The sequence below is a fragment of the Podarcis bocagei genome (genome assembly GCF_964188305.1).
Source record: "Podarcis bocagei genome assembly, chromosome: 10".
In the NCBI taxonomy this organism is placed as follows: domain Eukaryota; kingdom Metazoa; phylum Chordata; class Lepidosauria; order Squamata; family Lacertidae; genus Podarcis; species Podarcis bocagei.
Window position 1 is genome coordinate 60,612,991 of NC_138135.1, and position 17,013 is coordinate 60,630,003.

The 17,013-nt window shown below is 43.5% G+C and overlaps 1 protein-coding gene across 13 annotated transcripts in view; it reads right to left on the reverse strand.

The window, feature by feature from the left end:
- Window positions 1-17,013, reverse strand: part of CADPS2 (calcium dependent secretion activator 2) — a 356,172-nt gene that overhangs the window by 165,787 nt on the left and 173,372 nt on the right. For all 13 annotated transcript variants that reach the window (XM_081211433.1, XM_081211428.1, XM_081211431.1 and 10 more), the window contains exon 8: window positions 10,202-10,341. In XM_081211433.1, coding sequence (XP_081067559.1) covers window positions 10,202-10,341 — 140 coding nt within the window. The remainder of the gene's footprint in view (window positions 1-10,201; window positions 10,342-17,013) is intronic.

Consider the following 17,013-nt stretch of genomic DNA (forward strand, 5'->3'; position numbering starts at 1 on the left):
CCAAGATGTTTGCAAAATCCACACCCCTGCAAAAATGAATAATATAACCCACAGATCAGCAGATCAGCTCATATTAACCTCCAAACAAAGGGTTTGAAACAGCCAGGAAAGGGTCTGCTCAGACCCTGCAAAGCTGCTGCCTCTCTTGTTTTCCCCCCCAAATTTTTTAAATTGATTTTCCAAATGTTTTTTAAACAAACAAACAAACAAACAAACAAACATAAATCTCTACCGTATTTAAATCAAACTTAGTAACATTGTAAAGTGACTTCCTCGTATCCCCCTGGTTGAATTTCAGTGTATATCATTTTAACGGTTTTCCAAAACCACTACTCTTATAAAATTAACTTAATCACTTAACATCTTTTTGTTTTCCTTTCCAATTCAGTATTAAGCATACTAATTCATCCCATTACCTGATTAAATCCTAAGCCTATCTGTTATTTGCAAGCTTCTCTAATCAATTTAACTTAACATATTTAACTAGAGCTGCTGCCTCTCTCAAAGCAGATAATACTGAATTGTATGAACCGCTAGTATGACTTAGCAGGTTTGTGTGCCTCTTAAGTTAGTAGTAAACACCTGAGGCACAAGCAAACAAATATACTGAGAGCAACTAAAACTTATAAAGAATGTTTCCTCCTCTTTGCTTTCTTGTTTGTCCCCTCCCTTGTCAATAACTCTGTATTTGCTCATTTTATTTAGCCACTTTTAATGAGTTTTTAAAATATTTTGGCTTGACGATGCAATATGTGCTGATGGCCACTAGGCTATGCTAAAACATAACCCATCCAGCCAAGCGTATTTTTCAGGTAATGTTACTTTCAAAGCTAGGCATTTCTTCCAAATCAAGATGCACATATAGCATACATGCTAGAAGGAACCCGTTCTAAGAAGTATGTTTTCCCCCTTAAGTCCACACGGCCTTGTCTGCACTTTACATCTAAAGTAGTATCACTTTAAACAGTCATGGCTCCCCCTAAAGATTCCTGGGAAATGTAGTTTGTTGAGTGTGTGGAGAGTTGTTCGAGGTCCCCCCACCCCAAATAGAGCTGTAATTCTCACAGTGGTTTAATGCTCAATCCTCCCTTCCCAGGGAACTCTGGGAATTGTAGTTTGGTGAGGGGAACAGGGGTCTCCTTCCAGCTTCCAGCAACTTTAACAAATCCAGGGTTCTTTTGAGGAAGCCATGGCTGTTTAAAGCTGCATGGTAGTGTTTCATTATTATTATTATTATTATTATTATTATTAATATTATTATTAAATATATTTATATGTCACCTTTATCTTACAAGGATCTCAAGGATCTTACAAGGATCTTCTCCTCCTCCCAATTTCATCCTCACAAAAACCCTGTGAGGTTGCTTACACTAAGAGCTGGTGACTGGCCCCAGGTCAGCCAGTGAGCTTTATGGCCGAGTGGGGATTTGAACCCTGCTCTCCAGGTTCTAGTAAAGGTAAAGGGACCCCTGACCATTAGGTCCAGTCGTGACTGACTCTGGGGTTGCAGCGCTCATCTCGCTTTATTGGCTTCCGGGTACAGCTTCCGGGTCATGTGGCCAGCATGACTAAGCCGCTTCTAGAGAACCAGAGCAGCACACAGAAACGCCGTTTACCTACCCGCCAGAGCAGTACCTATTTATCTACTTGCACTGTGTTGCTTTCGAACTGCTAGGTTGGCAGGAGCAGGGACCGAGCAACGGGAGTTCACCCCATCACGGGGATTCGAACCGCCGGACCTTCTGATCAGCAAGTCCTAGGCTCTGTGGTTTAACCCACAGCACCACCCACGCCCCTTACCAGGTTCTAGTACAACACTCTAAAAGTGCATATCGGGTCTCAGTTCTATGAGCAGCAGTCAAGAGCATGTAACACCATACATACTGTAGTTGACAATACCGTACGTACAATACCACATTGTGAACTACCATAAATCCAAGGTTAACTCTGTTTTAAGCCACACACTGCACTTAATTGAAGTCACTTAACCTTAAGTGAGTTAAAACCAGTGCTTCTGCTTATCTGTTCAGTGGATGCATGTGCCCAGGGATTAATATTATCAGTTAGTCCCAATGCATTTTAGACTTCTTCTGTATTTTAGATATCCAAGCTCTACTGATGCTCAACTGAGATTAAATGCCATCTTCCTGGCCGAAGCCAGGAGAATTGATGTAACAAAGTTGGCTTTCACAATCCACCCTTTGGGTCCCAAGCAGTTAGCTGAAATGCTTGAAACAGCAAATATTTTATTTCATCTCACTCCTTGCCCTTCCTCCCAAAGAAGTCCAGGGCTGTGAGCACCAGAGTGATAAAACAAAACTACTGAAAATAAAAGCAGCATGTAAAAATGTGTCAAACAGCCACATACTCTCACAGCTAGAATAATGGAATTGTAGAGTTGGAAGGGACCCTGAGGATCATTCATGATGATGATGATGATGATGATGATAACAACAACAACAACAACAACAACAACAACAACAACAACAACAACAACAACAATAATAACAAATATTTGTACCCTGCCCATCTGGCTGAGTTACCCCAGCCACTCTGGGCGGCTTCCAACAAAGATTAAAAATACATTAAAATGTCACACATTAAAAACTTCCCTGAAGACATTCCTTCAGATGTCTTCTGAATGTCAGGTAGTTGTTTATCTCTTTGACATCTGATGGGAGGGTGTTCCACAGGGCGGGCTCTCTGCCTGGTTCCCTGTAGCTTTGCTTCTCGCAATGAGGGATCTGCCAGAAGGCCCTCGGTGCTGGACCTCAGTGTCCAGGCAGAACGATGGGGGTGGAGACGCTCCTTCAAGTATACTGGGCCGAGGCTGTTTAGGGCTTCAAAGGTCAACACCAACACTTTGAATTGTGCTCGGAAATGTACTGGGAGCCAATGTAGGTCTTTCAAGATGTGGGCTTCGTGGCCACCCAATGTGGGAGCCAATGTAGGTCTTTCAAGATGTGGGCTTGGCGGCCGCCCCAGTCACCAGTCTAGCTGCTGCATTCTGGATTAGTTGTAGTTTCCGGGTAGCCCCACATAGAGTCCAACCCCCTGCAAAGCAGGAATATGCAGCTGCCTCATATGAAGATGGAACCTGCAACCTTGGCGTTATGAGAAATCATGCTTTAACCAACTGAACTATCCATGCACTGGAACAGTATCTTTCAGTTGTCAAATGCATGGGTGAAAATGAGTGCTTTGAAGATCCACCTGAAAGATATCAGATACCTTCCTGAAGAAACCAGAGGCCTTCCTCCTGGGCATAGTCGGCCAATTGGTGCCAAAGAAGGATAGAACTTTTTTTATGTATGCTACAACAGCAGCAAGAATTCTCATTGCAAAGTATTGGAAGACACAGGATCTACCCACCTTGGAAGAATGGCAGATGAAAGTGATGGACTACATGGAATTGGCAGAAATGACTGGCAGAATTCGTGACCAGGGAGAAGAGTCGGTGGAAGAAGAATGGAAAAAATTTAAAGACTATCTACAGAAATACTGTAAAATTAATGAATGTTAAAGGGATGAATGTTAAAGGTTAAAACGATGTCTGATGGAAAATAAGTGGTATTGGTAAAAAGATTTCTAAGAAAATGTAAATAGGGATTGACAATTGGAAAATTGATATTTAAAATAGGTTAATATCTTGAGTGAGGATAAATGCCATAGGGTAAGTTGCTGAATTAAATATTTGAACTGGAATACAAAAAGGGAGGTGTGAGGAGGTCAAGAAACTAGTGATTGAAGTATAAGATATGAAAATACTAACCTATTTTCTGTTTTGCTTTTTGGTTTTTCTTTTCTTTCCTTTTCTTCTTTTCTTCGCTGTTTTTATTGTGTATTTTTTACGTGTTTTGTCTTTGTATTTTTCCATTTTTGTAGTTTTTTTAATGTTTAATTTCTGAAACTTTTTATTGTTTGTGAAACTTTAATAAACATTATTTTTTTAAAAAATGAAAGATATTAGAGGGGGACAAATGCACCTCGCCAGGGAGGGCATTTCACAAAAGGCAGCACCACTAACAGAGCCCTTTTTTCCTGCTTGACTCTAGAGTCTGATGGTTGATATTGCGGGCGGCACTGTTTTAGCTACCTGAGTCTCAAGCTGATTGTGGCTTTGGGACTGAATTGGGACTGGAAGCTCACGGGAAGCCGGTGCTCAGCTTTCAGAACACATGGTACCACCAGGCTGCCATACTTGCCAGCTTAACAGCCACATGCTCCACTAGCTGCGGCCTCTTCCAAGGGCAGCCCCGCAAAGAGAGCATTACAGTAGTCCAGACGGAAGGTTGACAGAGAATGGGCAACTAAACCCAGGGCAACCCAGCCTAGAAACAACTGTACCAGTGAACCAATGTAAGGCCAGCATAAACACTTCAAGTCACAGACATGTCAGGGTCTGACTGGATGAGCAAGAGGGGTGACCGCCACCAGGGATGACACAAAAGGAGACATGGACCCAGGACAGTGGGGACCAATCTGCTGAAGGGACAAGTTGGGAGGTAGTAGAAGGAGGATGTTCTAGTGAGCACAGAGGGGACGGAAGAAGGAAGCCATTCCAGGATAGGCCTGGGTGCCAAGAGTCTTGTGTGAGCGCAGACCAGTGAAGAGGAGGCAGAAGCTACTTCTACAGCTGGACAGCAGCTGGACAGCTCCATTCCTGCTAGTTCTCCTCCTCCACTGACACTCAGAACATGAGGAGTCCTGCATATTGCTGATCAATGGGCCAGACAGGCCCAGAGAGGAAGCTCTTCCCGTCGCCGCACTCTATGGCTGCTTGGGAGGAGTAGAGTTTGAGGGGCCTAGAGAGGGAAGGAGGGGCCAGACACCAGTTCCAGCAATGTCTTCAACTAGGGGAGACTAGTTCTGATGAGCTCTGTTGCATTGTTGTTTTTTTACTTTTGTGTGTAAAAGCTAGTTGCATTTTGTGTCTCAAGTCATACTCCTGACCTGTGGATGACCTGCATTCTCCCGACAGCCCCCTGACAAGATGCCACTGGAGATGTTAGCTGATGGATGAGAGGACAAGATTTGATCCTGCCCTGGCTGTGTGATCCTGTTCTCCTGCTGCGAATTTCACAGAGTAGGTAGCAAGATTTAATCTCCGTTCATCAGGTGATAACTGGAAATTAAAGATTGGAGTGAGATTGGGGAATTAAAGGGAACGGGGTGGAGACAGACCCACAATTTTATTTTTTGTAATACAATGCCTCCATTCCCTGAATCATTCCAGAAGGGCACCATGTTCTATGGTGTTGAAAGTCACAGAGATCAAGGGAAAGCAACAGGGCCATACACATTCCTCTCTCTCCAAGGATAACCAGGGTGGCCAAGTGCTAAAACCAGCCTGGAACAAGAATGAAACACATCCAGATAATCTGCTTCTGGGCATACCTGCAGCTACCTGGTTAGCACACTCTCGATCATCTTACCAAGGAAGGTAATATTAGAACCTGGGAACTGATTTTCTAAAACCACTGGATATAGGGAGGTCCTCTTCGATAGGGGCAACAGTACTGTTCATGGACTGTAGGCAGAACAGTAACATCCTAATCATTTGAAACCGCTCCCCTCGCTTGGAGCTCAAAGATAGTATTTTTCATAAATTTTTAAAAATCCTGCCATAAATTATTTATACAGTGACCTTTTCGTTTTGGTACACAAGGAACGGTTTGTTCCTTCGCAGGCAGAGTTTTTTTATTATTATTATTGCCGTTTGCCTGTGAAGGCATTCACACTTAACTGTGGGGAACAGCGTCGCTGAGGCTTTTTGTTCCCGTCAGAGCCGGGCCGTGGGCAGCAGGCTGAGATGAGCTGGGAGCCCGGCAGGTCCGTGTTTGGCACCGGTGAGGGAGGCTGGGGCAAAACTAGGAGGCAGGATGAAGGAACAAGGAGGGCACTGAAAGCAAACAGCAAATCAGGACTGAAGGGTAACCAAGAACATGGGGACACACTGGAGTTTAGGAACAAGTAGTAGCGGGGTCTTTGTCCATGGAGTTTTCTTGGCAGGGATACTGGACATCACTATGCCAACAAAGGCCCGTATAGTTAAAGCTATGGTTTTCCCAGTAGTGATGTATGGAAGTGAGAGCTGGACCATAAAGAAGGCTGATCGCTGAAGAATTGATGCTTTTGAATTATGGTGCTGGAGGAGACGCTTGAGAGTCCCATGGACTGCAAGAAGACCAAACCTATCCATTCTTAGGGAAATCAGCCCTGAGTGCTCACTGGAAGGACAGATTGTGAAGCTGAGGCCACCTCACGAGAAGAGAAGACTCCCAGGAAAAGACCCTGATGTTGGGAAATATTGAGGGCACAAGGAGAAGGGGACGACAGAGGACGAGATGGTTGGACAGTGTTCTCAAAGCTACCAGCATGAGTTTGACCAAACTGCGGGAGGCAGCGGAAGACAGGAGTGCCTGGCGTGCTCTGTTCCATGGGGTCACGAAGAGTCGGACATGACTAAACAACAACAGTAGCGGCGTCTAACCACCTCTGCAGCTGAAACAGGGCTGAGACAGGCAATGGAGAAACCATGGGCTGCACAGACACACTGGTAGGAACTCAAGGTTAATTTCACTGTTGCTGTCCATGAGCCCTGTCTATGTGTCAATGAGATGTTAAGGAGCCTGGTCAAGCACAGAGCAGGCACACACAGGAGGCACAGAATGCAATTAGCTCTTTATTAACAGAAAATAACAGCAGAGTCCTCTGGTTCACCTTAACGCAGCTGAGACGTTGCTGAAACTGACCACTAGCTTCCCCCTCCTGCCTTCCACTCTTGACCAGTGGTTCTCAACCTTTTTTTTGGCCATGCCCCACCTAAGCATCTCTAAAATCCTGATGCATGACCCCCCCAGGGACACATAATTCTTCTCATTCAAAAAGTGAGCTCCTATTCATGTGGAGGAAGCCTAAAAGGCCATTCACTGTTAATAACTCATTCTCGAATTGCCTCTCTTAAAAATCAAATTGCCTTCCCATTGGGAACCATAACTCTGGATCCTTCCCAAGCAGACAAAGGCTGGGTCGAGGGGGTGAGCTCCTCCTCTGGGCCATAGCTGTCAACTTACAGATTTGAAAATAAGGGACCAGCAGCCTCGAAAATAAGGGATCAGCAGCCAAAATAAGAGATCAACAATTACTTTGATAAAATACATATTTTGTTGCATGCAAATGGCTTTAGATACCTATTAGGTCCATAAATTACCATATAGCATATATTCAACACACACAAAAAACAGCAACACTTTGTTGTTGACAAAGGACAGCTGGACATAGAAAGGGCCCCATTACCTTCAGTAGCTTATTTAAGGGACATCATCAATAAGGGACAGCAGCGGGACATGGTGCTGGGATAAGGGACTGTCCCGCCAAATAAGGGACGCTTGACAGCTATGCTCTGGACCTGTCCGGCCTGTTGCTCAGCAGCGTGGAGGACTCTCCTCAACTGGGCTGTCACAGGGGAGGTGAGCCATCAGGAATGGGACTGTCCTGCTGCTGTGTAGCAGAGGGGCAACCTCTGACTCTCCTTTGTCTGTCCTCACCCTGTGACTCTCGGCCTCTAACCCTGTCCTGGAAGGCCCTACTTCTCCTGGCCCCTCCTTGATGACTCAACCCCCCTGCTTCTAGCACCTCTCAGTTCGCCCCTTCCGCAGACTGCTCTTCAGTGCCCCACCACCAGGATTTAAGTTGTCGTCTTCAGTGCCCTCCCTGGGGGGCTCTCGGATGGGGAGCTCCCAACACTCTTCCTCATCCAGCCAGTTCCTGACGCTATACTACCATGGTGGCAAGCTGCTGGTGTTGGGAGGGTGGTGCCAAAGTTATATCCCACCACGCCAAATAATATTGCTCAGATGCAAAAAAAAACCCCCTAGCAAGTTAAAAAAATGAAGGCTTCCCACTCCTTCCTGGCCATAAAGCTCTAGCAGTGATCCTGGGGTGGGCAGAGTCAGTCTGGAAATTTCTTCCCTGAGAAAGTCGTTCAGTGGTTCACAACAAGAGGCAGCCACACACAGATTCCTTCAGCTCCTGACACATTCAGGCCGGACACTGAGGTCCAGCTCCGAGGGCCGTTGGGCGGTTCCCTCCCTGCGAGAAGTGAGGTTACAGGGAACCAGGCAGAGGGTAGTGGAGCCTGCCCTGTGGAACGCCCTCCCATCAGATGTCAAGGAAATAAACAACTATCTGACTTTTAGAAAACATCTGAAGGCAGACCTGTTTAGGGAAGTTTTTAATGTTTGATGTTTTACCGCATTTTTAATATTCTGTTGGGAGCCACCCAAAGTGGCTGGGGAAACCCAGCCAGATGGGCAGGGTATAAATAAATAAATAAATAATAATAATAATAATAATAATAATAATAATAATAATTATTATTATTATTATTATTATTATTATTATTATTATTATTATTATTATTATTTACTACTACTATTGTTAGAGCAGGATCCATTGAGCTACTTTGAGTGGGCCCAAGAGCTGAGGCATGCCCAGTGCAATTTTTTATCCTGCCCCCGAACAGGGAGATTTTCCCGTCACCTCGCAACCTGATTTTCCCATGCCCCCTTCATTTCAAAAACTGGTTGCCAAGGCACTACAGTGGTACCTCGGGTTAAGTACTTAATTCGTTCCAGAGGTCCGTTCTTAACCTGAAACTGTTCTTAACCTGAAGCATCACCTAAGCTCCGGAGCACCATTTCTGTTCTCATCCTGAAGCAAAGTTCTTAACCTGAAGCAATATTTCTGAGTTAGCGGAGTTTGTAACCTGAAGCGTATGTAACCCGAGGTACCACTGTATGGGCAACAGCCAGGGCCAGCCCCAGACATTGTGCTACTTGGGACAAAATACAAAATGGCGCCACCTCTTCTGCCTGAGGCAACTGGAGACGGCCTGGCGAAGCCCCACTGTGCTAAAGGGGTGAGAAAGGAAAAAGGAGGCCGGACAGAAACAGGGGCAGTGGCGGAAGAGCTGGGGCAACAAGCACAGGAGGTAATGAGTGGCATGTTTCTCAGGGCACAGATCTGCTGCCCCTTCAAACTGTCCTCCACCTGCCACCTGAGGTGATCCCGGGTATGCAAATAATCATCTGGTCAGAGCTCACCTGGAGTACTGTGTCCAGTTCTGGGCACCACAGTTCAAGAAGGACACTGACAAACTGGAACGTGTCCAGAGGAGGGCAACCAAAATGGTCAAAGGCCTGGAAACGATGCCTTATGAGGAACGGCTAAGGGAGCTGGGCATGTTTAGCCTGGAGAAGAGGAGGTTAAGGGGTGATATGATAGCCATGTTCAAATATATAAAAGGATGTCATATAGAGGAGGGAGAAAGGTTGTTTTCTGCTGCTCCAGAGAAGCGGACACGGAGCAATGGATCCAAACTACAAGAAAGAAGATTCCACCTAAACATTAGGAAGAACTTCCTGACAGTAAGAGCTGTTCGACAGTGGAATTTGCTGCCAAGGAGTGTGGTGGAGTCTCCTACTTTGGAGGTCTTTAAGCAGAGGCTTGACAACCATATGTCAGGAGTGCTCTGATGGTGTTTCCTGCTTGGCAGGGGGTTGGACTCGATGGCCCTTGTGGTCTATTCCAACTCTATGATTCTATGATTCTATGATTCTATTCTATGATTCTATGATCTTTTTAAACCAGTGGTTCCCAATTGGTGGTCCGCACTTTCAGAAGTAGGGGGTCCATAGCTTGGCTTTTGAAAAAGGTCTGCAATACTTAGCTACTTGGGAACCAATGTTTTAGACTATTCACAGGGAATGAGGAATGGTGAGCAGATCTCAAACTCTTAGAAAATTACAATAGAAAATAACTGCATGTAGCAATTTTTCCATACACAAGAGACAAGAATATTTGATATTTTAAGTTTTTTTTTTAAAAAAACCTTTGATGGAAACCATAATGCCAAAATTCAAGAGCACGTCTTTTAAAAATCCAGCAAATATTCATTCTTGCATACATTAGTTTTCCCTGACGGCTTTTGATCCTCAAATGACTCTATTATACATTCAATTCAAGCCACAAGTTACTCTTTGTTTAAACAAAGCTTGCATTTCCTCTAGTCATACTTGCATTATTTCTTTAATTCCCCCCCACCCTTCGGATTATACAGTAGAAGAAAAAACAAACCAAACAAAAACTATGTGTCCACTAGAAACAGAATTAAAATTTTGCTGCTTGCAAAACTCACCCGCAATGCTTCATGTGTGCCGGTTTATCCATTCTCACTGCCAGCTTTATCCTCAAATCAGAGTCTTGGCTGTTTTTGGGGACGATCATTTTATGCAGCTCAGGTGACTTTGAGCTATTGGATGTTGGATACAATACTACCTGCGGAGAACACAATGAGAGCTGTTTATCACACTGAAAAACTTCTAACCAATTGACTTGTAAGCTCTGGCCAGTACAGAAGCTGATTCTGTCACTTTTCTCCTGCTTGAAAGGGGATTATAGAAGAAGCAAATCTTTAAAGACTTCAGCTTCATTTTAACACATCCAGCTTCAAAGCAGACAAGTTTATTTTCCCAAAAACATCACATTTTGGATCACTTTGATACCAAACCTGTTTCATTCATGAATTCAAAGCTTCAATGCGCCTGAAAAACAACCTTTCAAGCGATACAAACATTTTCAAGATGGGGCTATGCGCTGTTTTCAAGTTATCCCCGCTATAAACAACAGGTTATACAAGATATAAAATGAAATTATGAGAGGGCATGGAGTATTTGTTTCGCTTTGAAATTTTGTATAGAGTGCAGTTTCTAACATAGAGAAAATATTGTACAACATAGAGAACAATTAAAGCACAATAATTAATAGTACCAGCCACAGTGAAACAGAGCAGCATACAAACCCCCCCCCCCATGTATTAAGGAGAAACACTACTATTACCCCCCCCCCAATGGTCCAGAACACCAGGTGTGCTTTTGCTTGGTGACGGCACAACCAAAGATGTTGTCATTCGTGCTTCCAGAAGGAGAGAGTTCCACAGTTGAGGTGCCACAACAGAGAAGGCCTTGCTCTCTGTCACCATTTATACTCACCAGTAGCAGACTCTATAGAAAAAAACCTCTTCTATTAAGTGCATCCTCTGAGGCATAATGTTGAACAACCTTAATTCCCCAAAGCAAGCAGCTGCAGGATTGAGCAGCTTCTGTAGTCTTCATTCATTGTCACGAAATAGCAAATATAATAATAGTTTCTGGAGACAGTCCTGTAATTTCTTTATTTAAAATATTTTGTAGAATATTCTATTCCTTTTTTCCATATTAAAAATGACATTTGTTACTTAAAAGTTATATTCCAATTCAACAAAACTAGTCGCTCACCCAACACCGATGTGGAAAAATATCTGATCTACATCAGGGGTAGGCAATCTAAGGTCTGGGGGCTGGATCCGGCCCAATTGCCTTCTAAATCCGGCCCGCAGATGGTCCAGGAATCGGCGTGTTTTTACATGAGTAGAATGTGTCCTTTTATTTAAAATGCATCTCTGGGTTATTTGTGGGGCATAGGAATTCGTTCAATTCCCCCTCCCCCCCCAAAAAAATATAGTCCAGCCCACCACATGGTCTGAGGGACAGTGGACCGGCCCATGGCTAAAAAGTTTGCTGACCCCTGATCTACATCATGCCAAATATTAATTGCACAGCCTTAATACTGGCTGCTGAGGGTACGGATGGCTGAATTTTGCATTTTTCAATGGCTGAACGAGATGAAATGTGAGATTCGATCTACCGTAACTAGATCTAAAGCCATTCCTCTGGCTGGCTTCAGGAGCTGCTGGCTGCTGTGGCACCCACCATTTTGCCTCAAAGGAAGGCCCCATATGATGTGTCTTGTGCCGTTGAACCAATCACACAACATTCATTCCCTACTAATAAATCTACAGCACTTAAACTATAAATCTGGGGACATTAAATGAAATCTGGGGAGATTCCGGGGAGGGAGTTTGTCCAGGGAAAGATTTGTAAGACTGTCCCCGGGAAACAGGGACATCTGGTAACCATATCCTAAGTGACTCTCTCTCCAGATTGCTGCTTTGGCTGTTGCTGCCCCCAAGCTTTTATCAACATAAAATCCAGACTGGGAGCCGTCCGTCTCCCACGGAAGTTCCCAGTTATGCTCTAATTCACTGCCATGTGGCAACTGAAAATGTTTTGAAGCAATGCTTTCTCTGCCCTGCTCCGAATGCACACCTGCAATGCTGCACAGCTTGACAAACCCCAGACCGACATTACTGCTTTAACACCACATTTGGAGACAATATGGCCAGAGGGGGAAAGAGGATATAGAGGTGTGAAGGTTTTCCAGAACACACGAACCATTTCAAAGAATGATTTTCACCTTAACACTTCTGTATCAGTTTTTGTCATTAAATGGCTTTGAGATGTTTCACAGGAAGCAAATTTATAAAAGGAACTAAGTAAGTAACGAAACGGCAATATTAAGATGAGGCATTAGGATGCGGCACAAGGATTCTAACAAGTTCAAATGATTCTTTTTGCTTACGCTAACAGAATCCCAAGCAAGGCATTTCTTGAAGATTTCTCACTCATCTATAATAAATAAACCAGCGGATTTATTTCAGGTTGGTTTCCTCCCTTGCCCTCCCGCAACACCTTTCTTCTTTTTGGATTATACATTCCTAGCAAAGGACTTGTGAGTAATGGTGCGATTCTTTTCCTCTCAATTACGTCCAGCTCCTTATATCAAGAACGTGCTAAACTTTGTGAATTGTTTCTCTGATTCCAAAGGCTGAGTCAGAGGAAACATCGCCCACTCCTCAATATTTTTAAGATGAAAATCTGAAGCCCAAAAGATACATATAGTTATATGCTCTTTCAGCGCATGCACACTGTCCACATTTAAGGTGCATAATGATCTTTCCCCTTGAACTCAAGATTAGGAGGAATAAGTTCTTCAGGTCTGCATCAGAAGCTGGATTTACCCATCACTGAATGGCCAGCTCCTGGGCCAATAACAAGGCCACCTCCATAGTTTTTTAGTTAAGCAGGGCTTTGATTGGCTGGTCCTGTGTTAGTCATTCACTCACACACACACACACACACACACACACACACACACACACACTTTCTTTGCCATTTATGAAACTGCAATATCTCTGATTTTAGCTTTTCTGTTATTATATGTATGGGTAAGGGCTGATGTATTGGGACAATAATTTCTTAATTTTGCAAAAAAAGTGGTTAAAATGGGTTTAAATATATTAATAAGTGATAGAACAAAAAAGGTAAAAACAATTGCAGATGAATCCAGAAATTGTATGAAGTTCATAGTACAATAAAGGTAATTCTACATTCACATTTCTGCCGAATTTCCTTCGTACCGTGGCCAGTAAATAATGAATATTTCAAACCCTAACTAAAAAAATAATAATATGAGATTTTCTCAATTGGACCACCCAGGTATGTTTTAGCTGCTTCAAGGTTGTCCAAATTTTCACCATTTACCAAGTTTAGAATGTAATGAAGCTTTCATTTTTGTACAACTCATGTTCTGTTACCAATAAGTTAACCAATGGGAATTGGTCTTCCTTTTAGGAATTCTAGGTGCCCAAATCCCAAAGGTGCAGAAAAGACTATTTATGTATGCGACCACGGCTGCATGGATGTTACTGGCCCAGAGATGGAAAGAAGATAAAGTCCCTACCAGAGGCGAATGGCAGATGAAGTTAATGGACTATGCTGAAATGGCTAAAATGACTGGAAGTCAGAAATCAGGAAGACCAAAATTTTAATAAGGAATGGGGGAAAATTGTAAATAGTTAAACTCGTTAGTAGGATTGGAATATCACTTGTAGTTTAAGGTTGAATTCTGGACATAATGGAAGAGGTAAAGGATTTGGAGCATCATAAAAGATGCTGGAGGAAATAATTAATAATAGAACCTATTAGGTTTTTTTTACTATTTATGTTTGATATATCTCTGTAAAATTTTAATTTGAAAAACCAACCAAATAAATAAATTTGATTTGGCTCTTTTAGACTTTCTGCCGCTGCCCTCATAACTATGCATAGCGAGATCAGAAGTGGGTCCTTGGGTTTCTGCACTTCCTCCTTTACCTTCTCTCACCCAGGATAGCAGTGAGCATCTAATCCAGGGGGACTCCTGGTCTTCCAGTTATGAGCATAGCTGTCAACTTACAGATTTGAAAATAAGGGACCAGCAGCCTCAAAAATAAGGGATCAGCAGCCCAGCCAAAATAAGAGATTTTCCAAACACAGGTATGTTCAACTTCTGAGCCCCTCCGAGCCAAAGGCAGAAAGCCCAGCCAGCAGCCAAATGAAGCCTCAAGCGGTGGTTCCCACAGTGCAGCAACCCAGCAAAGGGGATGCAGCAAGGAAAACCACCGTCACCTCTCCACTGGGAAGGGCTGAGCAAAAGCGAGTCCCCAGGCAACGTGGCCGATTTGATCAGCACAAGGCATGCAAGCTCCACCCCCCAGTTGTTCTTAGACTCCTTATTGGGTGAGCAACACAGCCAAGCAACACAGTTGGAGCCTCCCTGGCCGGCAGGGAGGGAGGGAGAAGAGCTGCTTCCTTTGAAACCTGGGAAATTTAAGGGACATCATCAATAAGGGAAAGCAGCAAGACACAGCGCTGGGATAAGGGACTTTCCCGCCAAATAAGGGATGGTTGACAGCTATGGTTTTGAGTCCCTCCTACTCTAGATACCAGCCCCAATTCCCTGCTGTACAAATATTTGCAAAGATTGATGGACTTCGTTGTTATCCCTCCCGTTCACTCTGCCCTATTAGTGTGTCAATACAGTACATCTCCTTCACCTTACCTCCTTTTTCTTACCACTACTTGCATTCACGATTACCATTCAGCCCACGCCAATTACTGATTGTGAGCTAGAGACAGAAAGCAGAAGGAATAGCGGCATTTTCTCCTGGATCAAATTCAGCAACCACAGCTTCCTCTTGACCTATACCTGCTCCAGCAGATTCAATAGACTGAACCTGAGAGCGGGCGGCGGGGTGGGGGGGAAGCAAAAACGTCTACCATGGCTTATGTTTTCTTATCTCAACGTACAGGTTATAACCTCAATCTCCTTGAGATGAATGCCAGCCATCAGCTTCCATTCTCTAGCCGAGACACAAACTAAGCCACTAAGACAGAACGAGAGAGAGGGTCACAGGAGAAGACCAGCGAAAAAGAAATCTCGCTGAAGAGGCCACCACACTGGAAGATGAGCAGTACACTTTTCAAATGTCTACAGGGCTAGATATTTAGAGATATTCTGTAAAAACAGACACCACATATTCTGGTGACAGGCCTTGAAGGTTGCTGGAGCTCATTTTATGTTAGCATAGAATTTAGATGAGAGAAAGTGGTAGAGTATGAAGGACCTGATTTAGAGAACGCCAGGGGCCTGTGGTGCTAGAGGCAAGGGAAGATATACTGGTCCGTCTCACAAGAATTACCGTATTTTTCTCTCCATAAGATGCACCTGACCATAAGACGCACCTAGTTTTTAGAGGAGGAAAGGGGGAAAGCCTCATTTTTGGGGGATTAGCTCACAGTTGTGCAGCTTCTTTTGCAAAGGGGAAAAGCCCCTTTTTTGAGGATCAGCTCAAAGTTGTTGAGCTTACTTTGCAAAGGGGGAAAAAAATCCTGTTTTTATGGGGTTCAACTCACAGTTCTGCAGCTTCTTTAGGAAAGGAAAGGGAGCCGTGCCTACAGTTTCCAGACAGATAATCTAATCAGCCAGTGACATGTCGCTGGGGAAACAAACAGCCTCCATCTGCAGAACATTCAACAATGGAGGTGTGGGCAAGGGGGCAGGGCCAGAAAGGGAGCCAGCGATCGACCACACATTCGCTCCATAAGACGCACAGCCATTTCCCCTTACTTTTTAGGAGGAAAAACGTGTGTCTTGTGGAGCGAAAAATACAGTACTTGACCAGCTTGGATGAGCAAAACTCGGCCATTCAAGGTCCTACACCCAGATTAAAACACTGCTGGAAAGTTTGAACTTGTGGGATGAAAAAAATAGAGGGTTTGGGGGCAGAGGTGGGTGGGGAAACACAACCTTCACTGTCCAATTTGGAAATAAGAGAAACGAAACAGCAATACCAGTTCCAACAAAGAAGAGCACTTATAATAATGAAGAAGTTGGATCTTCTTCTTCTTCTTTTTAATGACAAGATGAGCCAGCAAGTTATTTTAAGATTTCTACAAGCAATTATAGAACTGAGGCAGTATCTTCTCCATAAAAGATAACATGTTATACAAACTGCTTTAGGATTTGACGAGCAGCTAAGGAAGAATAATAAGTTTTTCTTTTCTTAATTGAATAATCACTAGAACAAGGATGAATTATCTTTATACTCAGATAGTCGCTGTAGTCAAACACCACCTGTTGCTCCCACATTGTATTCACTTGTGTGTTAAGCAAGTACAATGGCTGTCACTTTCAATTAGTAATCTTGAATATTTGATATTCAAAGGACAGAACATGACAAAAAAAGGAATGAAATGAATCTTTGGGACTAGGAAATTAGCATTCCTGATTCAAACGCAAGAACGCATTTTTAAAAATGGACTTCATACATAGATTACCTTTGCAACTGGCCTCTGTCAAACAAATCCTGATGTTTTTATGTACATGAAAGCTAGAATATGCACACAGTTTAAAAATCTCAGTCATTGCCAAACAAGTTAAACGTTAACTCTGTTCCCAACTCACACCCCCCCATTGCCATTACAACTCAAAATTCCACACATTTCACTTGCACTATTCTATCAATGAAGGGTTAGCTACTTAAGTACCGGTATATATGTCTCACTCCTTTTCCCTGTTGATCAACTCACACATTCCTCATCAAGTCCTGACAGTTATGTGGCCAAAGCTCCTTTAGGTCAGATATTTGGGCTAAAAGCTTCTCAGCAATAAAAGCAGCAGACATTTCTAGAACCAATAAACCCTATTTAATGCCAGCATTAAAACTATAAACCTTATTGATCGTACAGT